The sequence below is a fragment of the Onychostoma macrolepis genome, chromosome 07 (genome assembly GCF_012432095.1).
Source record: "Onychostoma macrolepis isolate SWU-2019 chromosome 07, ASM1243209v1, whole genome shotgun sequence".
NCBI lineage: Eukaryota > Metazoa > Chordata > Actinopteri > Cypriniformes > Cyprinidae > Onychostoma > Onychostoma macrolepis.
The window spans coordinates 23,597,310-23,621,637 of NC_081161.1; the positions used below are offsets into that span (position 1 = coordinate 23,597,310).

Consider the following 24,328-nt stretch of genomic DNA (forward strand, 5'->3'; position numbering starts at 1 on the left):
GAAACCTGCATTTGTCACAGTTCAGCCAAATATAATAATTCTGTCATCATTCACTCACCTTTATGACTTTCTTCTAAACACAAAAGATGTTTTGAAGATATTTTTGGATATTTTGAAGAATGTTGTTAACCAAACAGCTTTGGTGACCATTGACTTCCATTGTATGGACAAAAATATTTCATGTTCCACAGAAGAAAGTAAACCATACAGGTTTGAAACAACATGAAAATTGTTATTCTCCCTTAAATGTAGTTTTGTTGGCATGCCTTTATGTGTACAAGATGATTCAGTGAGGTTTGACTTAAATAAAATAAGCACAAAGCACATTTTATGTTAACATTTTTATCAGAGTGAATTTTATTATTACAGTCATCTCGAAATAACAAACTTTCACATTCCTCTCTCCACCTCTAACCCCATTGTAACATATGGCAGCAATTCAGGTGTGTGAATGAAAGCATGTAACATGCTGTAAATGAGAAACCTGATATCTTGCTATAACACTACTGGCTACAGTGGATACTACAGCAGCATCAGCTGTTATTGTGCTACTTCATTCATTTCAGTTTCAGTTCTCAGCAGAATTGCCTGTAGCAGATGTTGACCTGTCTGTCTCAGACAGGAGCTCTTCAGCTCACTAGAAAGCATATTCAAGAATCTTGGAGTGGATTGTTCATTAAAAATTCTTTACAAATCCAAAACTTGCTCTCCAATCACAGACATATTTTCAAATCTCTTTGAAGTGCTCATCACACACATGTGCGACCTATATACAGCTGTTGATGAGATGTGGGTGTGTTTCAGAGTGTATGACGTTACAGTTCACTGTAAACTGTCAACATGTAAAATTGAGCTTTAATATTTACTCCCTTTTTTCTCTCCCTCCTTCTGTTTCTTATCTCATCTATTTTTATAGACGACACCAAGATTGCGCTACATCTCAAAGACAATGGAGGTAAGATCTTAACATTGCTGCAGTGCAAGGTGTGTCTGTGAACTATCAGACATAACTCTGATCTCACTTTTATGATAAATAACTTTTCCTTCTTATGCCCAAATAAGGTCATACTTGTGTGTGGTTATGCATGTGTATATATGTGGCAGCAAGTACAACATTTTTGACTAAATATCTTTTCCACGCAGCAGCTTTTTGTGCCAGTTCATTTCCTGTACAACAGCAGATTTTTGAATCATGCCTTTTTCTACTCTTCCTCTACTCTCTCTGCTTATCTCACGCAGTCTCTTTTTTGCTTTCTTTATATATATTGTCTCTTTCCCTCACTCTCTTACGTCTTTCCCCCTCTGAATTCCCAGAATTCTGTTAGTAAGATCCAGGTCATGTGTTTTTGATTTGGAGCAAGCTCAATATTTCTTTACCAGTCGGAAACGGCAGTCAGGGCTTCAACATTTCATCAATAATGCAGAAAACAGAACATGCAGCCAATGAAAACATGTAGCAGGAAGAAAGCGCTGTCTAACCTTACACAGAATAATATGAATGTTATAATTCCTGACTTAAACTAATGAAAGAGATGCAGGAGTAATAGCAATGGACAATTTAAGGTGAATATATATAATACAACATTATATTATTTAAAAGGAAAACCTATTAAAAGTAAAAATCTAAACAACCCTAATTCCACCATAATGATACAAACACAGAATAAAACATTTTTGTTTTCAAAAGATGGCCATCTGCCTGTATTTGTTTCTGGTGGCAAATCTTGCTAAGCTTTCCTGCTTTTCACATCAAATTAACCATCTGTATTGAGTTCACACCCTGTCAGAAATAATATACAAGCCTGATTTTGCAAAGCCATTTTGATACAATAATATGATTTTTTAAATTTGATTGAGGACATGCCTGTTGGATCGGTTGCCAGCTGTCTGTATACATATTTCAGTCTGTCATGACATCATGACTTCTCCAGCACACCAGACATAACATTCCCTCTATAATCTACAATAGCCAGACTCTGCAGTGTCTGTTATAGAATTAAAATAACATGCACCTTCATGCTAAACCCCAAAAAATGTGTTTTGATTTTCAGAAATGTTTTCATGAGGTAACTTGGGGTCTGTGCCAATTTAGCTGGTGCAGCCAACTTCTAATTTAACTAGTGCTGCCAAATTTAACTAGTGCGTTTGATTAATGATCGTTTTCAACCAAATGTCGCCATTAGTTTTCCTGGCGCCAAACAAAAATGCCACAATATTATTAAATTCCACAGAAATCTAGAAAGGTATTTGAAGGCATCAGGTAAATTGTGATAGCTGGTAAGTAACAAAACATTTGTGGAACCCAGAAGTATTGTTTCACAGTACACTGTCTAGTCACAGTTTTCTGTATTTTGTTTCAGTATGACCGTCGTCAAGCCAGGCTGTCTTTGGCTGCCAAGCTTCAGTCTCCCTCTTATTGAAAATAAATGACTTCCCATGCTTAAGTGGTCATGGGCACTTTTGGCTGTAATGACTAACAACAGAAACCCTGCCTCATGATTAGTTCTGCCCTGTAATGTCTGTCAATCATTTTGGCGCCTTTTGGCTAAAGAACTGTATAACACATTTTATTTAGCTTTTTTTGATAGAGAAAATGGATTTTTAGTTTCACAGTCATTCATTTTTCAGATATTTCTGGACAGAAATTAGCAAACATTTTGACAAAACATTACAGTTATTCAGCATTATAGCAGTAACATTTTATTCTGGACTTACAGATTAAAACATGATTACCTGCTCTTAGGAAATATGTTATACTTATATGTTTTAGGATTATGTTTGTTTGTTGTTGTACAGTCCTTGACATATAACAGTAAAAACAATATGTTTTTTTAGATTCGACAGACACTGCCCATTACTGCAATAAGCAGATAACAAATACTGTGCCTCTATGGTTGTGTGAATGTGTACACGTCTGCAGAGAAACCCCCTGCAGAATGAAATGCTAATATAATTGTTCTGTAAGGAGCCATATGTGAGCCACCTGGGTGCTGTAATTAAATAAGATAGTGTAGTGTAAAGTAATCCATCAGAAACGAAAATCAATGACACCCTGTCAAGATATGTGCAGAGATGGATGTTTTCATTGATCATGGAGCCGCAGAGATATAAAATCAAAGATTAAGTGGAGTCGGAACACAAAAGAATGTGTTGAAAATGAAAGTCAGTGGTGTCCAATGTAGTTGGGATAGTTGAAAAGTTTTTTGTACCTTTCATTTAACCTAATGGAGTCAGGTTAATTGACTTGCGTATATTAAATATTTTTGAGCCAGAAGCAGTTCATTTAGATGCTATATGCATTTTAAGTTTATATATTTAACATTTTGATAAAGCAGATCCAACTGACATCTGTAGATCCATAACTGTCATTGTAAGAAAAAGAATTGAGGTATTCCTTCCTACTGATTTGGTCGTCTCAAAAGCTGCCGCTGAGTCTGCTCAGCAGTCTTAGGTGTTTACAGGGGCCTGGCTGTGGTGCAAAAACACAAGAACTGCAGACCACAGTAAATTTTTCTCACTGGGCCGGCTGGAAATGTCCACAATACAAAATTAAGATTTACAGCCTTGTCTCTCTTCAATCATTAATCTTTTTATCTGTCTGTTGGACAGAGATACACAAGCCTCAGAAACCTTAATACAGACAGAAATAGCCAAATTATTGTGAAAACAGTGCTCTCTTCTGTTTAAAAGTAGAACTACAGGATTCCAACCAGATTTTTAAGGAAAACATAAGATTGTTGATGGGAAAAAAGTTGTTGATGAAAAAGATTGTTGATTCGTGATTCATTTTCCTGAGGTTGTTACATTACGAGCAGTGCAGTTATGTGTGTACAGACAGACTGATGTATTCTGACAGTGTAAGTGAACTGAAATACATCAGTGTTCAGAACTATAAATAGGGTGTAATGTGTGTTACAGCTGCTGCAGCAAAAAGCACAGCAGAGAACAGCACTCACCCCATGCACATGGGGCTGATTCTTGGGATGCTGCTGCTTCTGCTCGTGATGGTGGCCATCGTCCTGGTGACCGTTTACATCTACCACCACCCGAGCTCTGCCGCAGGACTCTTCTTCATCGAGGTGAGAGTATAGTTTAGCACATAAAGAAATCCAAAACTGTATTACATTCATTCTTCTGTGGACATTCTTCTTACACAAAAGGGGAATTTCTGAAGTATCTGCTTGTCTGTATTTTTAAAATGGATGGGTACTGAAGCTTTAAAGGGATAGTTCGTCCAAAAATGAAAATTCTGCTATTAATTACTCACCCTCGTGTTGTTCCGAACCTGTAAGACTTTCGTTCATCTACGGAACACAAATGAAGATATTTTTGATGAAATCCATAAGCTTTCTGACCCTCCATAGACAGCAAGGGAATATTCTAGGCCCAGAAACGTTTAGGGACATTGTGGTACTCTCGTGAATGGTGGCGGAGAGAAGAAGAAATTGGTGAATAAAGTCATTATTTTTTGTTTTCTTTGCGCACAAAAAGTATTCTTGTAGCTTCATAAAATTAAAGTTGAAGCATTGATGTTACAAGGACTATTTAAACAATGTCCTTACTACCTTTCTGGGCCTTGACCGTGGTAGTTCCCTTGCTATGGAGGGTCAGAAAGCTCTCGGATTTCATCAAAAATAATTTGTGTTCTGAAGATGAGCGAAGGTCTTATGGGTTTGGAACGACACGAGGGTGAGTAATTAATAACAGAATTTTCATTTTTGGGTGAACTAACTTTTTTTAAAGCTAAAAAAAAGGTTGTAAAAAACAGCACCATAAAAAGGTTGTCTACACTGATATCTGAGTATTTCTGTTAATCGAATCAACTGATTCAATGTGAAAAACACTTCTATTGTGTTGTTGCATCCTTTTTGATGCTTAAAAGCCTCTCAATAAACTTTAGTTAAAATTATAATTTTTTTGTTCTGCAAGAGCAAGAAACTCTGAAAAGGTTAGGAACACCAGTAAGTGATGACAGAATTTTCATTTTATTCAAACGATTTCTTATTAAAGTACTGTAGCCTATGTAAGTTTTTGACTCTACTAAAGCATACAAATACCATAATATGTTTGCAGATATTTAAGAAACATGCCAAGTCCAACATACTTGTTTATCTGAAAAACTATGAAAATGTGTGTTCCGTGTCAGAATGTCTCCCTGTGCATACTATCCACCCTGTCTGCCCTAAATAGTATTGACAATTACTAATATCACATAGAATTTAGGATGTATAGTATGCACATTGGGACGCAGGCTCTGTCTCTGTTTTGGTCTGTGTAACCCGCCCACTGCCAGTTTACCCAATTGTATTTCGGCACCCTGGGTTGCCAGTTGACGGAAAACACAGCGCATTTCATTTCAGTCATGGAAGTTGCCAAACGAAAGGGGTCAGTTCCTGTTGGTGTTCCAGGTGAAAAAAACCTTCTCCAATATTTTGAATTTGGATTGCAATACCTAGGTCAATCCTACATTCAGCACCTTTAAGGGAAAAAAAATGGGTTCAGAGATTTAATTGCAAATTAAATAGTTTTGTGTTTTACTGCAGATTTGAATGCATCAGTGTCATGATTACAGTGGATAGCTGTATATTTGTATTTGTTTTCATGGAATTTCATACCTGCTCACCAAACTTACATATTCCCAGGAAAGTAACATGAGCCATTCACCTTATTAGAAGTCAGTGTACCATCTGAATGATTTTAAAACTGATACTTCACGGTAAAAACGTACATACAGTTGCTTTAAATCAGTATTTCTAACACATGAATTTTGGATGGCTTGAGCAAAAATGTATATGTAAAAACATTTATAACCACCTAGTAGAACATGTATGTCTTGTCTCTGATGGGGAGTGCATTTAAAACAAAATCATTTATTAATATCAAACTCGTACATTTACAGAGACGTCCCAGCCGATGGCCAGCGATGAAATTCCGTCGAGGTTCTGGTCATCCAGCATACGCAGAGGTGGAGCCTATGGGTCAAGAAAAAGAAGGCTTTATTGAATCAGAGCAGTGCTGAGATTCGACCTTTGACTTCTTGAGTCACACACAGCCCAGCAACCTTCTTGATGTCTAGCTACAAATCCACACATCTCTAATCATAAAGTTCCACCAACCCTCCAAAACACTGATGAAACTGGAAACAGTGAGGGTGTGGTGATTGAACGGAAGAGGCATCCGGAAACAAATGCTTGGATCTGGCTTTCAACACTCAAAAACAAAACAATCCACATTCAGAGGAAACGTTTGTTAATCAGCTGGATGAATAACGGCCCAGCAGCTTTTGCTCGGTTCCTGACATGGCGTGGGGAACAGCTTTTGTTGTTGATTGTACAGGATGAGGTTTTGACCTTTCACCCTCAAAATCATCATTGAACTGAATGTAGTTTTGTTTGATCCTCTGATTTGATGTGCCTCTCGGAGAGATTTTTCTTGTCTTGACAGTCTCTGAAATGCACATTCATTCAGTTTATGTGTTGGAAATCTTATATAGACCTTTATATATATATATATTCAAAAGGGTTTTGTAGGGTTTTTATGTTTTTTCCTATTCCTTTATGACTTAATCTCTTTGATTTGAACCGATGTTTTGGAGAATGTTGGATGATTTTAGTTGCTTGTTTGAATATAATTGGAAAATGTTCTGTGAACAAATGTCAACAGTATGGATTAACATTTCTTTCATCCAACCATTTAGGACATTTTTGCACATATCCACTTAATGCACATATATTGCTTTTTTCCCAAGTAAATTTTTTTCTCATTTTATGTTACTAATGCATATTTACAAGACAGGCGCTTGTGAGACTGTGTGTGTGTGTGTCTTTGTTTAGATTTTTTTTATTGTGGTTTTTGTTGTAATATTATGGTACACAATGATCCCTTAAACACGTCATAGATGAAATCAAGGATTCATACTGATTTCAACTTACAGCTGTCAGTCCTTAATCAGACGGAGACATTCATTTGTTTTATAATATTCGATATAGTGATATAGTAGAGCTCTCCTATTGCTATCAGGTCATCTGAGTTTGATAGATTGCAAGCAGTGGAACTGAGAACTGCAAAAATGAATTTATTTTGACTTCAAGAATGTGATTTATTACTCTACAGAAAGAGTAATACAGCATATTACAACCTTATATGATCAACATTCAGTATGTTCTAAATATTTTCCATCGTGTTCACTAATAATGGATTTTGAGTTTGAAAGTTTACAATATTTATCCTTATAAAATGCAATTAATTGTGGCACATATTACTTTCTCCTGAAAAGACATTTCGAGTATTGTGACCAAAGAACTGTCATCACACACACACACACAAGTATATATATATATATATATATATATATATACACACAAATGTATATAAAACAATTGTAAAACATTTCCATATGAAATGGACAATGGTAGATATTTTTGTTTTCTGTTTGATAATTTCAGCAAACTTATGCATTGAGGGCAGTTCCTGAGAGTTTCTTTTCTGTTTTCTTTTCTTTATTTTTTTTATGTCTGAGGTGTTTAAGCATGCATGCAAGGGTGATACATTTGTCTCCAATTTTATCCTCATAACAGGGTGTCTCACCAAAAACCAAGGTCTAAATTCTATTTTTATTAACTTTCTTCACTGGAAGGCCTGATTATTTTCAGCAGATGTAACCTGAATGTGTGTGTATGTGGGTGACATTGAATCTATCTGAATGTGTATGAGTGCACACTAATGTAAGGTGGAAGTGGATGTTTAACAGTGTGAAATATTCTCGAACAATGTTTGTTGAATGAGGTTAATTTTCTGTTCAGCAGTGATGCCTGGTCTCAAAATTCGGGGAAACAAACATATTAGCGACCTGAATTTTTGATAATCATAATCTTCATGTTGTGCCACACATTGAGAGACAGTGAAATACACAATGCTGTAATCTGTGTACTCTTGTGTTACTACTGTCAATTTGATTACATTATACAATTTGATTAAATAATAAAGTTGTTTAAACTGACAACTTCCTTTCATGCATCTGGTCTTTAGAATGAATCCTGTTTTCTCTTAAAGGCTATGTTATGTTGGTACATGTATGAATATTTATAGCAGTTAGGTGAAAATAAATGATATGGCCAAATGAATGTGCAGCTGCTCAAATCGTTATCTGTATGATTTTTAAAGGGATAGTTCAACCAAAAATGAAAATTATGTCATAATTTGCACACCCTCAAGTTGTTCCAAACCTTTATGAGTTTCTTTCTTGTGTTAAACACAATTTTTTGCTAGTAATATGATCTCCAATGACACAGTCCGTTCCTGGAGTATTTATTAAGTGAGCGTGCACGATTTTCAGTACGACTATTGTCTTTATGAGAAAAATATTGAATGCATAAAACAATGTGTCTTAATTCTTATTGAAGAATTAATCCTGATTAACGTATTTCTGTAAATGTTAATTGTCAAAGTGCACACTGAAATATGTTTATGCCAAGGTATGAGGGGGGAAAAAAGTTTTTCAATAAAGGTCAAATTCAAATTACATACGTACATGTAACTAGGCATACTATTAGCATTGTTGTTGTCATAAAAATAATAATAAAATACATGTTATATTTCGACAATTTTGAGATGTAAATAAGTTGTTACGTAGTCACAGTTGTGACGCTACAGTCACGTGTCTGTCTGTCGGCGATCTCTGTCCTCTGATTGGACGAGCAGTTTTAGCACAACTAGCACCAACTCAGTGTAGTTCATAAACATTAAACAATTCATCTTCTTATCGGCTTCTCGGTTGAATTATCATAATCTCCGCAGTTCTGAGGAAATCTCGTCTAAACTGGCTTGAGTTTCGTCTGAATGGCTGAAGCCTCCGTTACAGGTAAGCGGTTAACTAACGTTAATTATGGCTTTTCGCCTCTTAACGGCTAACTGTAGTGAAGTGTGGTTGGTTACGGCCTCTCACCTAAGCAATATTATCTAAGTATTTGAGAAAATCTAACTAAATAAAAAAAGAGATGATCTTCACGCGATTTATTTGACCGTTTACAGAGGAATATTTTACCAGCCATCATCACTTTACGTCATGTCACGTCCATAAGGACGAAGCGGGAGGAAGTTGGTTTGTCAATGTGTAACAAATTAAAAGCACGAAAAGAGTGTCAGTAAATTCATGAATTATATTTCTGACCTTCTAACAGTAAAGAGAATGGCAGGTCAAGTCTTATCTTTGCCATGTGACTGCCTGTTGCAAAAAAAGCTGAGTCAGTGTAGAATGTACAGTTCATGCTAAGAATCCAGTCATGGCTTTATAGATAGTGCTTCAATAATAAAGTCAAAGGGCAGAAAATAAGCCTGACAACTGTATGTCTTTACTTTTAGACACATCGAAGTTGAATCCAGAGTCTGCTGAGTTTGTACCACAAGCTAAACCCAACCAGCCCTACTCTAGAAGTTACAGGCAGCAGCAGCAGCACCACACTCAGGACTGGAGGGCTCAACATGTTAGGCCTCATCATCACTTTAGACAGTCCGATGTGACCAAGCACGGTCAAGATGAGTCTGAAAACCCAGCCAATAATACATTTCCCCCTCCTGAACTTCCCATCAGAGGAGATGTAAGAGGTAGAGGAAGAGGAGGAAGACAAAGAGGAGGACGCGGTGATGGTAGGCGCATCAATGACCATCGTGCTCCGAATGAGAGATGGACAAAACCTGGAAGTGATAACGACTGCTCAGGAAGGGACCACAGACCCAACTCACCCACTTCTAATAGATCCACGGATGAGGAGAAGAAAGAAAGGACAACTGTGGAAGCCGACGTTAGAGTGTCTTATCAAGCTAGCCGACGTAAACAGCCCAATAAAGCAAGAGCTGAGAGATTGATAAAGGAGCCTCAGCCCAAGGACCAAGTGGAGAACAGGGAAAACCAGGCTGGTGCAGGAGATACAAAGCCTGCAGCAGTTCAGGAAAATCCGGAGCCTGAGCAGAGGAACCATAAGGGATGGAGAGGTGGAGATCGCCGCATGCATCCCAATTCCTGGAGGAAAGGGCCGGCCCCTAACTATGGGATTGAGGGTAACTGGAGAGAAAGAGAGCCTGCTCTGATCAGAGGGGAGGAGAGGAGCGGTGCAGAAGCTGAGGGCGGAAGCCGTGAGGAGTCCAGCAGAAACAGAGGAGGTGGGAAAAGGGAAGAGAGGAGAGGTGCAGAAGCTGAGGGTGGAAGCCGTGAGGAGTCCAGCAGAAACAGAGGAGGTGGGAGAGGGGAGGAGAGGAGCGGTGCAGAAGCTGAGGGTGGAAGCCGTGAGGAGTCTAGCAGAAACAGAGGAGGTGGGAGAGGGGAAGAGAGGAGAGGTGCAGAAGGTGAGGGTGGAAGCCGTGAGGAGTTCAACAGAAACAGAGGAGGTGGGAAAAGGGAAGAGAGGAGCGGTGCAGAAGCTGAGGGCGGAAGCCGTGAGGAGTCTAGCAGAAACAGAGGAGGTGGGAGAGGGGAGGAGAGGAGAGGTGCAGAAGCTGAGGGCAGAAGCCGTGAGGAGTCCAGCAGAAACAGAGGAGGTGGGAGAGGTGCAGAAGCTGAGGGCGGAAGCCGTGAGGAGTCCAGCAGAAACAGAGGAGGTGGGAGAGGTGCAGAAGCTGAGGGCGGAAGCCGTGAGGAGTCCAGCAGAAACAGAGGAGGTGGGAGAGGGAAGAGAGGAGCGGTGCAGAAGCTGAGGGCGGAAGCCGTGAGGAGTCCAGCAGAAACAGAGGAGGTGGGAAAAGGGAAGAGAGGAGAGGTGCAGAAGGTGAGGGTGGAAGCCGTGAGGAGTCTAGCAGAAACAGAGGAGGTGGGAGAGGGGAGGAGAGGAGAGGTGCAGAAGGTGAGGGTGGAAGCCGTGAGGAGTTCAACAGGAACAGAGGAGGTGCGAGAGGGAAAAGGCCACTACTGCAGAATCCAGGGCCGAGAAGAGGCGGGGCTCCTGAGCGACGGAACGGACCGGTGAAGTGCATGGAGCCTCCCAAAAGCAAAGAAACCCACACAGGTGATGTGCTTTAGATCAGGGGCTTGTACCATGAAGCCGGTTTAGATTAGTATGTGCCAATCCTGGAAACACAAAGTGTTTGTTGCCTTATAACTTAAGCTCCACGGCTAACACCACATGCTCTGTAGCAGGTTTTGTTTTGAGTAAGCAATCTAAAATTAATATTGCATCAATCAGCTCTGAGCAATGTGATCTCTCTGACGCAATGAAATTACTTTAGTTTAAATGCATGTAATTATATACAGTATACTCAATATATAAAACTTTAAAAATGTTATTGTGAACTGACCTATAGATATAATCAACTACAAAATAACTTGTTTTAACTTTATGATGTAGGTAGATGTCCTTTTATTTGTTCCCATTTTTTCTCTTAATATTCAGCAGAAGTGGGATCACATTTTGAGAAGTAAATCACATTTTCAGTTTTGCACAGCTTGTGATTGGCTGTTCATTACTAATGTCACACAATCACACTTTCAAATCCTCAATAGTTATTAATTAACTAAGTTTAAAGCCTGAGCTTAGAGAGGAAGTTGATAATTAGCATCATGGTACTAACAATACCTGATTGGATTGGTTTTTTCAACTTCAAACCAACCATGTAATCCAGATTTTGTTCAGCTAGCTCCATGGTACAGGACCCAGGACTTTTGCAAATATACAAGTGTTTGTTTTATTCTTTACAAATTATTGTCACTTACAGCGATACCCTTAACTCTTTTGTACGATAATCAATAATGGACAAATTTCTAGATAGTATTACTGTGTCTCTCTTAGTTACAGGTTTATATGTGTGTGTATAGGTTGTCTAATTGAGCAGCTGACGGAGGAGAAGTATGAGTGTATGGTCTGTTGTGAAGTGATTCGGGTCATGGCTCCGGTTTGGAGCTGTCAGAGCTGTTTCCATGTATTCCACCTTAACTGCATCAAGAAATGGGCTCGCTCACCTGCATCTCAAGCTGATGGTACGTCAACTGCCTCTCACCTATGATAGGGGACATTACCAAAGACTGTATATGCACTAAAAGACGGTGCTCTCATATTGATACGAATGGGAGAATCTGCAATGCACAATTTGGCTAGGATGCATCGATCCGATACTCCGGATCGGTATCAATACTGGCATTTTCTGCGGATTGGGTATCAGTCAGATGAGACTGATCCAAATCCGATATTGTGTTATTGTTAAGCCCCACGAAATCACAAAAACATTATAAAGCACCATAAAGTCATAGTCTAAGTGTTCTGAAGCCGTTCCATAGTTTAATGTGAGGTACAGATGAATATTTAAGTCGTTAAACTCAAGTTCAAGTAAACTCTTCTCTCCGCTGCGGCTATCTGTCATCCTCCATTCAACAATCAAACTGCGTGTTGTGTTCGGTTACTACAGTCAAACTCTCTTCAAGAGCGCACAGTAACTGAGGTTTAAAACTGTTAAAAGAAAAGGCTCAAACTATCGCACAGATTTAATACACTACGCATCAATATCGCTTCCCTTTGTACTTTGAACTTTTCTATGCGGACTCAGAGGGCTGCGCAGCCTGCGCACTGTGACTCCGTGTTGCTTCGAGCCTTTCGTATTATAATACTTTTCTGCACCTATCTATCATATGTTGTTGCCTTCATTACTGTGCTATAGATTTAAAGGAAATGTCTTTTAATTTTATTGTATATATTTATATATAAATGTATTTACTTGTTTTTCCATGTATGCATTTTACAACAATACAAAGAGCAATGTGTAACATTTTACCAGATTTAGTCGTACACTTACTCACTTTTATTTGTAAATAAAAATGTTTCACTAGATTTTATAAAATTGTGCACCCGTGATTTTTCTAGAATAACTTTAGCTGCTGAATTATCCAGTAACCTAGTTTATTATAGTATTTTTGTCATAGAATATGATTATATATTTTTAATTTGTTGTTTTTCATTAAAATGAAGTTATCTATACGTAGTAGATTGTGTTTAACACACAAAAGAGTGACGATCAGGTCAACACACATAAGTAAAGAAATTGTACATTGATTTTTTTTTTTTTTTTTTTAACTGCGCTGGTATTGGATTGGATCAGTATCAGCAGATATTCAGAATTTTCGGGGTCGGATCGGTTCTGAAAAAATGGTATCGTTGCATCCCTAAATTTGATTTCAGTATTTCCTCAGTAGATAGGAGTTGGTCTTGCATGCCTAAAATAGCTGCCTGGAGGCATCACAAATTTGACAGATTTGCAGAGTGAACTGACTTTCTTGAAAGAAACTTTGACATTACTATACAGACAGACTACCGTAGACATGATTTCGAAAAGCAAAAAAAAAGCTAAATACAGTGGGCTAGTTCATAGTTTAATAACAAATTTAAATGGTTCAATATTTACAGATGGCACTGAAGGTTGGCGTTGTCCGGCATGCCAGCATGTGACACTTAAAGCCCCTAATTCGTATACCTGCTTCTGTGGTAAGATTATTTTGGTTTCTGCATCTTACATGATATTTTTGTTTCTGTTCTAAATCACTCACAGTTTGTAAAATGTTAACATGGCTTTATGTTTATAATGAATAATGCTGTAAAACCTGAAGAATTTTGTCCTCTAGATTAGTTTTTTCATCTTTCATTTTAATGGACAGGGAAGGTGACCAATCCTGAGTTTCAGCGCACTGAGATCCCTCATAGCTGTGGAGATATGTGTGGGAAAAAGAGGAGTGGAGGGGAATGCAATCACCCCTGTAACATGTAAGAGCCCAGCAGCACAATCAATGCATTTACTTGGTTTTGGCTCAGGTTGAGTGACAATGATTGAAAAATACTAGTTGTTTTTGAGAAGTCTCATGTAAACCTGAAACCATCTGCTTGTACCAGCTTTTTTTTGTGTGTTTCTCTTAAGAGTGATTACCCAACTAGTTGTTCAGGCAACTGACTTGTTTGCACAGCTGTAATTTTGTGTACGTTTATATGATATGTGCTATGTCATTGATCAATTCAGTGTTGACATTCTTGCGTGATAAGACTTCTCTTGCTCTGTGTAGCTTGTGCCATCCTGGGCCCTGCCCACAGTGTCCAGCTTTTATCATAAAGTCCTGCATTTGTGGGAGAATGAGGTACAATTACCTTTTTGTAATTAACTCTATATGTAATCATTTACCCAGATATATGCAGGCCAAACAACACCGATTTCTTGTGTGTGCAGAAAGCAGGTTCGTTGCAGTCAGACGGGACCTCTGCTTTGTGAGGACGTCTGTGGGGCTCTTCTGAACTGCTCACAGCACTTCTGTGCACAGGTGTGCCATTCAGGGCCATGCCAACCCTGCCGACTTCGTGTTCAGCAAGGTAAGTAGTCCTTGTGCCATTTAATTGGTTTCAGAGTCTATGCAGTCATCTAATTTTATGCATTATAATTCTCCTGCCATGTCTTTGTACACTTTCAGCCTGCTTCTGTGGTGTGGCATTCAGGGATGTGGCGTGTGGGACTGATCGTGAAAAGTTTGATGGATCAGGATATTTCTCCTGTTGCAAGCCCTGTGGAAAGTATGTACTAACAAATCATCTCTTCGCTTGTCAATGTATGACATTAATCATTTTACAAGTTCTGTATGCAGACCTGTTTGTTATCACTGTTCTCTAGTCTTAAATAATAAGACTTGTGTTTTAGACCTTTTTATTAATGTTTTCTTTTTTGGCCTGTTTGACCTTTTAAATTTGGTAAATACAGACATTTGTATGTGTATTTTGCATGTTTTTTAATAAATGTGTGTGAGCCCTCATCTCTCAATCTGTTGCTCTAGGATGCTAGACTGCCAGTCCCATCGCTGTCAGCAGTTATGCCACCCTGGGCAGTGCCAGTCATGTCCACTCAGCCCCAAGCTGGTGCACAGTTGTTCATGTGGACAGACTCCATTATCTAAGCTTCTGGAGCTCGGCTACCCAGAAAGAAAGACCTGTACTGACCCGATCCCCTCCTGTGGCAAGACTTGCAACAAGCCGCTGCCATGTGGAGATGGTGGTATGTGTCTGATTTGGGACGACTTTTGTTTATAAATTGAACAGGAATTAAAGTTTGTTGTTAATTTTTCTTCTGATCTCAGTTAAAAGGATGCGAAAGACCCTAAATTCACCATGAAATCAAAATGTTTATGGAATATTGCAGTGTTTGATTATTAATGATTTATCTGAGCAAGTCATTATTTTAAAAAAATTCTCATTCCATTGTAATCATTAATCGAAAACATTAACTTCCCCTCCCCTAGGAACTTACTAGGGTGAGACTGCATGTCAGAATAATGGCAGACAGGTAGTGATAGGTGTTTGGAAACAGCTAGAAACAACTTATAGAGTGTTCTAGAGTAATGCAATTTTAGATTGAGTTATAAGTTAACAGACTACATTTCCATATATTGTTAGCAAATTATCTTTTATTGGCAAAATATTGAATATTTACATTTTTCCTCGTTTCAAATTCAAAGAATGAGTGTGACCAGAGTTGGGAGTAAATACTTGATGATCTTCAGTCATTTCCATTGTCTTACAATAGCAAAAAGTTTAACATTTTCATAACACTAAGGATGTAACGATGCCGGTTGAAAATTGATACAAATATGTGACGATCCAAATTGGTTGAGATGTTAAATGAATCGCGATACCATTGGGGGTAGGAGTTTATGTGAATGTATCTCTGAGGGGATCTGTCTTTAGATAACTTTAGATTTTCTTTTCATTTTGCCTCTGCATGATGTATTTGTAGTGTTCATAAGCAGGGCTGCTTTATTTACAGCAGTAACCACGGAAACATCATTGCTGCACCTGCTGACAGAGAGTGAAGTTGCATCTCATTCAGCTCGTCTGCTGTTTTTGTTTTATTTAGACATGTTTTATTTAGTATAGTTTCACGACACTAATACCAGATCATACTGTTGCTTCAAATTTTGGAATTATACAATCTAATTTAGATTGTAGCTCATGCTGCATGTATGCAGCATCTTTGTTTGTATTGTGATTAAAATACAGTGGTTGCCTCTAATTTTAAATGGAAAGAGCACAGGCAAAGCCTTAGTTTGTTTATATGAACAAATTTCTTTTATTTGTGTTAGTTATTTGATTTGTGGTTTGTTTTAAAATTTCAATTTAGTTTTGTTATTTGACATATTTGAATTACACAAAGAAATGTTCAGCATTTTGTCCAAGCAAAAATAAAAGAAGACCTTTTCATTTATAATTTCTTAAATCTCATTTTGTAAAAAAAAAAGAAGTGAAATCAGTATCGTGAATCATATCACATCGTGAGTTGAGTGAATCGTTACATCCCAGGTTCAACATGGTTGGAAATTCTTATATTTCTCTTTCAATTGTGTCTGATCTGCTGTAGATTCTGTCCACTTGTGTGAAAAGCTCTGCCATGAGGACAGCTGTGGCCCGTGCTCTTTGACCTCCTCTATTAAATGCAGATGTGGCAGCAACAGCAAGGTTAGACGGTTATCGCACAGCTGCACAAAGTTCAGGAAGTTCTGAAACCTGCAGATGTAATTCATTCTCTCTCTTCTGTCTTCATAGGAAGTTCCTTGTGCAGCCATTCAGACTGAACGTAAGGCTTTAGTTAATTGTGTAACAAATTAATTGTATGTACTGTACCAAAGTAGCAGTTGTAAAGCTAATGTGTAATCCTTTACAGAAGACATGGTGTTTACCTGTGAGAAACGCTGCAACAAGAAGCGCTCCTGTGGCAGGCACAAGTGTGGAGAGTTGTGTTGTGTGGTGAGTCTTTTATATTTTCATGAAAGGTTTATCTGGGTGTAATAGGCACAAGAAAGGTTTATGTAAACATTCTCTCTCTTTATCAGGATGTGGAGCATAAGTGCTCTGTGATTTGTGGTTACAAACTCAATTGCGGTTTACATCGATGTCAGGACCTTTGTCACCGTGGCAACTGCCAGCCTTGTTGGCAAACCAGTAAGCCTGGCCTTCAAGATCATCATAATGGATTTTCATCTCTTTTCTTCTTACACAGCACTGTGTCTTTTCTCTAAGGTTTTGATGAGTTGGCATGCTACTGTGGGGAGACTGTGCTCTTCCCACCCATCCCTTGCGGAACCAGGCCTCCTGAATGTAAAAACTTATGTACCCGAAGTCATGATTGTGATCATCCAGGTACTTCTGCTCAGTCTGCTCAGTCAACCACAGATATACTCATTAACGGATATATGTCAAGATTTATACACACATATGCTGTATGATTCATTATGAAGGTTACCCGTCTGTATGTAACTGCGCTGGACAATCTGTAATATTGAGGTCGATATTTTTTACTTTAAAAATTTAAAAAAATAATATGTTTATTTATTTAAAAGTCTCTTATGGATACCAAGGCTGCATTTATTTATTCAGTACAGTAAAAACAATCATATTGTGAAATACTTTAACAATATGAAATAACCATTGTTTATTTGAACATATTTTAAAATGTAATTTATTTCTTTGATGGTAAAGCTGAATTTACCCGTCTCCAGTGTCACATGATCCTTCAGAAAACATTCTAATATGCTGATTTGATGCTCAAGCCACATTTCCTATTACTATGAATGCTGAAAACAGTTGTGTTGCTTAACATTTTTATGGAAACCATGCTTTATATTTTTTCAGGATTCTTTGATGAATAGGAAGTTCAAAAGAATAGCATTTATGTGAAATAGGAATCTTTTGTAACATTTTAAAAGTCTTTACTTGTCACTTAATGCACTCTTGCTGAATAAGCAGATTGTTTTGTTTATGATTTTTCCATAGTGTTCCATTCATGCCATAGTGAGGAGAAATGTCCTCCCTGTACCTACCTCACCAAGAAGTGGTGCATGGGTAATCATGAGGTAAAGAGACATTTTTAAAACAAGACAGTCTTCATATTTTTAAATTAAGCATAGACAATCCTATTTTGCACTCTATTCAAGAAAAGTTCCAAATCTCATCTTCCACACCATTTTCACATTTCTTCCTAGCAAAGGAGTAATATCCCATGCCACCTGCAGGACATCTCATGTGGTTTAGTGTGTGACAAGCTCTTACCCTGTGGTTCTCATCGCTGCAAGAAGATATGTCACCGTGGGGAATGCCAGGCAGAGGGAGAGTGTAAGCAGCCATGCACTCACCCTAGAGCCAGCTGTGGACACCCCTGTGCTGCTCCCTGCCACCCAGACACCCCCTGTCCACCCACCATCTGCAGTGCCAAGGTACAGCCCTTCCCTCATCCAAAATCTACACCGATGGTTTATAGATGGAACATGCAGTTATTGCTCAAAGCGGTCCTTTGTTTCCTCAGCTGTAGCCTGATTTGATTCCTTCAGTTCCTCAGGGTGCTTGTGGTCTGGCACATGCTTACAGACAAACGCACATTATCGGTTATGTAAAACATTGGCTTGAAAGAGTAAATAATGGTTTAAAGGTCTGTTATAGTTGTTTATTATAGCTTGTCATAAGTAATCTTCAGATGATTTGTTGTTTTCAATTGTAGAAGACGGGCTCAAAAGAGCAGAATAACAAAAATTCCTCAGACATTTTATATTTTTGTAGACACTTTCATGTTCTGTATGCTGAAAAAAAAAATCAGTGTTCAAAATGGAGAGCCTTACTCAGTTATTTCCCACTTTCAATCTCTAGGTGGCACTGCAGTGTGACTGTGGCCGAAAGAAAGAGACCGTTCCTTGTGCTGATGCAGCCAGTTCCTACCAAAGGTTAAAACACGCCACGCTACAGTATCAGATCCTTCATAGACATTCAAAGCAAAGTTTTATATTGATGAATTGGCAGACACAAGCCTTTTCTTTTCTTTTCTTTTCTTTTTTTAATTCTTTTTCCCCAACTGATGATTGCATACTCAGCAAGCCAATACATTTAAAATGAATGATATACATATGTAAACAAGACAAAAAATGTATGTTCTAGCTGATCAGAGGTCAAATCTCTATATTTTGCAGATATGCAGCTATTGCTGTTGCCAGTAAGCTGTCAGATATGCAGCTGGGAGAGTCCGTTGACATTGGACAGCTCACAAAGAAAGAGCAGAGAAAGGCCAGGTATACTCACACACTAACGCTTGCAAGACTGCTTGTTATTAGTCATCCAGAAGAGGTCAGTGTTTACCTTACGTAAATGACAGTATTAGTGGTTTTTGCTGTTCCTGACAAGTTCAAAGCTGCTCTGAAGGAGAGTAAGGTACAGAATTAACACTCATTAACCACAAAATCCAAGAAAAAATTGATTTTGAGATTAAATTGTCAGTGACTAGTAACTCCATTATAATCCATGGTTTAAATTAAAGCTTTTACCTCAGAAGGTAAACATTGTTAGTAAAGTGCTTCAGCTGAAGTGGAGTAACCTTTATATATGGAGTAACGTTCTCTCACAGGTTGGAGTGTGATCAAGAATGTGCTACACTGGAGAGGAACAGGTGAACGTAAAGATTTAATTCACACATTCTTTCCCTCTATCTGTGCCTGTATACAGTGGGTACAGAAAGTATTCAGAACCCCTTAAATTTTTCACTCTTTGTTATATTGCAGCCATTTCCTAAAATAATTTAAGTTACATTTTTTTTCCTCATTAATGAACACACAGCACCCCATATTGACAGAAAAACACAGAATTGTTGACATTTTTGCAGATTTATTAAAAAAGAAAAACTGAAATATCACATGGTCCTAAGTATTCAGACCCTTTGCTGTGACACTCATATATTTAACTCAGGTGCTGTCCATTTCTTCTGATCATCCTTGAGATGGTTCTACACCTTCATTTGAGTCCAGCTGTGTTTGATTATACTGATTGGACTGGATTAGGAAAGCCACACACCTGTCTATATAAGACCTTACAGCTCACAGTGCATGTCAGAGCAAATGAGAATCATGAGGTCAAAGGAACTGCCTGAAGAGCTCAGAGACAGAATTGTGGCAAGGCACAGATCTGACCAAGGTTACAAAAAAAATTCTGCTGCACTTAAGGTTCCTAAGAGCACAGTGGCCTCCATAATCCTTAAATGGAAGACGTTTGGGACGACCAGAACCCTTCCTAGAGCTGGCCGTCCGCCAAACTGAGCTATCAGGGAGAAGAGCCTTGGTGAGAGATGTAAAGAAGAACCCAAATATCACTGTGGCTGAGCTCCAGAGATGCAGTCGGGAGATGGGAGAAAGTTGTAGAAAGTCAACCATCACTGCAGCCCTCCACCAGTCGGGGCTTTATGGCAGAGTGGCCCGACGGCAGCCTCTCCTCAGTGCAAGACACATGAAAGCCCGCATGGAGTTTGCTAAAAAACACCTGAATAAGATTCTCTGGTCTGATGAGACCAAGATAGAACTTTTTGGCCTTAATTCTAAGCGGTATGTGTGGAGAAAACCAGGCACTGCTCATCACCTGTCCAATACAGTCCCAACAGTGAAGCATGGTGGTGGCAGCATCATGCTGTGGGGTGTTTTTCAGCTGCAGGGACAGGACGACTGGTTGCAATCGAGGGAAAGATGAATGCGGCCAAGTACAGGGATATTCTGACGAAAACCTTCTCCAGAGTGCTCAGGACCTCAGACTGGGCCGAAGGTTTACCTTCCAACAAGACAATGACCCTAAGCACACAGCTAAAATAACGAAGGAGTGGCTTCACAACAACTCGTGACTGTTCTTGAATGGCCCAGCCAGAGCCCTGACTTAAACCCAATTGAGCATCTCTGGAGAGACCTAAAATGGCTGTCCACCAACGTTTTACCATCCAACCTGACAGAACTGGAGAATCTGCAAGGAGGAATGGCAGAGGATCCCCAAATCCAGGTGTGAAAAACTTGTTGCATCTTTCCCAAAAGACTCATGGCTGTATTAGATCAAAGGGTGCTTCTACTAAATACTGAGCAAAGGGTCTGAATACTTAGGACCATGTGATATTTCAGTTTTCTTTTTAATAAATCTGCAAAATGTCAACAATTCTGTGTTTTTCTGTCAATATGGGGTGCTGTGTGTACATTAATGAGGGAAAAAAAAAAAAGTAACTTAAATGATTTTAGGAAATGGCTGCAATATAACAAAGAGTGAAAAATTTAAGGGGGTCTGAATACTTTCCGTACCCACTGTATATGTGTGGGTGTGCAGGTTTTGATGTTTTCTGTTTTGCCTCTAGGCGGCTGGCTGAGGCCTTGCAGATTGATCAGTCAGTGGATACCTTCAACAAGTCAGCGTCTTCCAAATATAGTGACTCTCTCAAAGAAGATGCAAGGTGGTTCAAATTCTAAAATAGTTCAAGAATGTATCAACAGTACATAAAGCAAGGACATGGTTGTATGAGACATTACCAAGCTCAAGTTCTGTGAAAGAGCTCATGATGAAGGCACCAACCATTAAGCAGCCTATTAAATGTAGTGAATCAAATTGCAAGACTATTTTTAAGTAAAAATACTTGCATTCTTGAAAACAGTCTTGCAGTTTGATTCACTACGCTTATTAGGTTCAGTTGCTTGCAAAATGTATAAACTGTACTGGACTGTATTTTTAAAAGCATCCAAGTTCCAAACACAAAAATGGGGATTGTAGCCTACTTCTAAAAGCAACAAATGCTTATCCTTTATTTTTTTGTCTCATGACTGAACATCATTAGTAACTGTGCACTAAAGAATTGCCAGTTGAGTCTGGCTTCTTGCACATTTTCTTTGACAGTTTATAGAAAAAACAAAGTGTAGAATATACACACATAAGTTAAATGTTGAGTCTACTACAGAGCCAAGTGAAAGCCTGAATACTCAAACTGAAACTTTTTTTTTTAATTCAGGAAAGATTTCAAGTTCGTTAGTGAAATTGAAGAGGAGATTAAGAATTTAGTTGAACTGGCTAACAAGGTAAAATGTAGTCCAGCGATCACACTATAAATAGTTGACTATCTACTACCCCAAGCACTTCTAGCATCGTTTTTCAGAGCTCTGTAATTGTGTTTTTCCTCAGGGTAAACAGCCTAAGAGGAGTCACTGTTTTCCACCTATGAAGCGTGAACACCGGAGAATTATCCATGAGCTAGCGGAGGCATATGGTGTGGAAAGCGTCAGTTATGATAGCGAACCCAAGCGCAATGTTGTGGTTACTGCCATCAGGTCAGCAGAAACTGTCAAATTTTAGATTGGGCTTCCAACTGTAATAGTGAATACTATTCTTTGAATACTAAGCATAAAAGCAAACGCAAGTAAACTTTAAAGGTGTCTCTCAGTTAAGTGTATGTCTTTGTGTCAGTTGCACTTCAACATGATTGTTTTACATGTTGTGTTTTCAGGGGGAAATCGGTGTGTCCTAACACTAGTCTGGCTGCTTTGATTGAAAGGGAATCGGTTTCCAGAGCACCGCCTCCTATTGCTCACATCAAACAACACACAAGCAAGTATGTTCACACACATCTCACCACTAGACTACCATTCAAATGTTGGGCATCAAGAACGTTTTTGAAAGAAGTGTTTTATTTTTTTCTGTTCTGGCAAAGCTGAATTTTTTAACAGCCATTACTCTATTTCTTCAGTCTCTGATCCTTTAGAAATCATTTTAATCAGGATACTTTCTCAAAATAATGTATTTGAAATAGAGATCTACTACAGATGTCTTTACTGTCACTTTTGATCATTGCATCCTTGATCAATTGAAGTATTCATTTCTTTTTTTAAAAATAAATACAAATTTGAATGCTAGTGTAATATGATTACTCTATCATAAATTATCAGTATGGTTATTCATATGAGCTACTGTACAGATACTGTAATGAAGTGGAGTGATTAAAACCACACTCTCTTGTCATTCACAATAAATAGAACTGCTGTGGCATGTACATGTGTTTAATATCTTGTGTATTCGTGTAATATGAAGGGTTTTGTTGAATGTAAAGTGTATCATAACTAATGCATTTTTTATTCACATTTATTTCAGGGCCGACAATAGTAATGCTTGGATGAAACAATCTAAAGAGGAGCCCACAATTGATTATTTTGATGTGCAGGATTGACATGAAATTTTGAATAATCACTGTAATAATCACACAAAATAAAACTGTCCAAAGTCCAAAAACTTCTTTTCACTATAGCATCACAGTTCAGAACACAAACAGAGTGAGAATATAAAGCTATGATTTATGGAAGTGTTTGTTAGGTTTACTAAGGAGCAAACATCTAGAAGTAAAAATTGATGTGGTTTCTGTGCACACATGAACTTTGAAAAGAAATGTGGGATGTATTTGTATTCTGAGACTAGACTTTGACATTATCAGTGACCTTGACGGTGACTTCTGATAGACAGCTTACACAAGTGTCAGGAGTGAGTCAGAGTGAAATTGGACATGATTGGCATCAGGAAGGTTGTTGGTAGTAATCTCATTTTACCATGCCTTGTTAAAGAAGATGAAAATAACTGCATCTCAGCTCCAATAAATACTTCTGAAAGCACAACTTTCTGCAGTTCATGTGATTTAAGTGCAATATTGAATAGATTGTGGTTCTCCACATTCTGCTTCAAGATTATGTAGCCTGGTTCTGCTTTCTTTTGATCCCAGCAGGAAAGATATTATGATACTCCGTCATAATGTGTTTCTTCTATGAAAAGTGTGAGCTTGATATCAACGCTTTTATATCAAGAAACACCTGAAGGTTTATGAACAGTTTCTTCTGAGGTTTGTAATAACATGAGTGAAATGCTGGAATACTACCATTGTTCACTGAATGTGGGATGGGACAAATCTAGAAACTCAAGGGTCTCTGCTTCTGGACCCTTGGATTGCATGGAGCCTGACGGGACATGGGAAAAACGCAAGGGAAGTACAAATTTGCATCCTTAAAAATCAGTTACACCAATGAGGCTACTTAAACGGATTGTTCGCTGTATGAACTTAAAGGGTTACTCCACCCCAAAATGAATATATATGTCGTTCCAAACCAGTGAAAGCTTCGTTCATCTTCGGAGCACAATTTAAGATATTTTGGATGAAAACCGGGAGGTTTGTGACTGTCCCATTGACTGCCAAGTAATTATCACTGTCGAGGCCCAGAAAAGTATGAAAAGCATCGTCAAAATAGTCGCAAGCAGCGTACGCTGTTCTGTGTCAGCCGCGCCACAAAGAAACGTCTCCTCCGTTTGTTTACGCTTTGATTTGAATGAAAGCCGCGTATCCGGTGCGGATCATTTTACTGACTCGGATCTTTGAGTCTCGTTCAGCAAAATGAACGAATCTCCCCGAGTCATTTCGTTCATATTAGCAAAATATAATTAAAATGTTACGTGCTACTTCCCTAACACATCTACTTCGTATGCAAACGTTGATCACACTACAAACAATTAAAAACTAT

At 38.4% G+C, this 24,328-nt stretch overlaps 2 protein-coding genes across 4 annotated transcripts in view; both read left to right on the top strand.

Moving 5' to 3' along the window:
* plxdc2b (plexin domain containing 2b) overlaps positions 1 to 8,120 on the top strand; it is a 64,049-nt gene extending 55,929 nt beyond the window's left edge. Inside the window, exons 12-14 of the mRNA XM_058781221.1 lie at positions 917 to 955; positions 3,919 to 4,079; positions 5,900 to 8,120. Coding sequence (XP_058637204.1) covers positions 917 to 955; positions 3,919 to 4,079; positions 5,900 to 6,019 — 320 coding nt within the window. The 3' untranslated portion in view covers positions 6,020 to 8,120. The remainder of the gene's footprint in view (positions 1 to 916; positions 956 to 3,918; positions 4,080 to 5,899) is intronic.
* Positions 8,121 to 8,664: 544 nt separating this feature from the next.
* On the top strand, positions 8,665 to 23,434 carry nfx1 (nuclear transcription factor, X-box binding 1). 3 transcript variants are annotated; one of them, XM_058781220.1, is made up of 26 exons: positions 8,669 to 8,860; positions 9,361 to 10,236; positions 10,477 to 10,653; positions 10,728 to 10,997; positions 11,804 to 11,965; positions 13,383 to 13,460; positions 13,631 to 13,736; positions 14,030 to 14,101; positions 14,191 to 14,330; positions 14,429 to 14,528; positions 14,786 to 15,003; positions 16,363 to 16,460; positions 16,548 to 16,578; positions 16,666 to 16,748; positions 16,835 to 16,943; positions 17,022 to 17,141; positions 17,775 to 17,854; positions 17,984 to 18,214; positions 18,642 to 18,715; positions 18,959 to 19,057; positions 19,390 to 19,431; positions 21,142 to 21,237; positions 21,787 to 21,853; positions 21,957 to 22,102; positions 22,279 to 22,383; positions 22,920 to 23,434. In XM_058781220.1, exons 1-26 carry the CDS (start codon positions 8,839 to 8,841, stop codon positions 22,993 to 22,995), a joined length of 3,678 nt encoding a protein of 1,225 aa, XP_058637203.1. In that variant the 5' UTR covers positions 8,669 to 8,838; the 3' UTR covers positions 22,996 to 23,434. The 3 variants fall into 3 exon arrangements, 2 of the variants coding, with proteins under 2 accessions (XP_058637202.1, XP_058637203.1); XM_058781219.1 differs by having other exon boundaries at positions 8,668 to 8,860; positions 9,361 to 10,653; XR_009271957.1 differs by lacking the exons at positions 21,787 to 21,853; positions 22,920 to 23,434 and having other exon boundaries at positions 8,665 to 8,860; positions 9,361 to 10,653.
* Positions 23,435 to 24,328: the final 894 nt, after the last annotated feature.

Excerpts from the sequence above, each read along its gene's own strand:
- nfx1 (XM_058781219.1), top strand. The coding sequence starts at position 8,839 with ATGGCTGAAGCCTCCGTTACAG. Across the intron at positions 16,749-16,834 it reads GTGGAGAGTTGTGTTGTGTG|GATGTGGAGCATAAGTGCTC; the intron begins GTGAGTCTTTTA and ends TCTCTTTATCAG. Across the intron at positions 17,855-17,983 it reads GGTGCATGGGTAATCATGAG|CAAAGGAGTAATATCCCATG; the intron begins GTAAAGAGACAT and ends ATTTCTTCCTAG.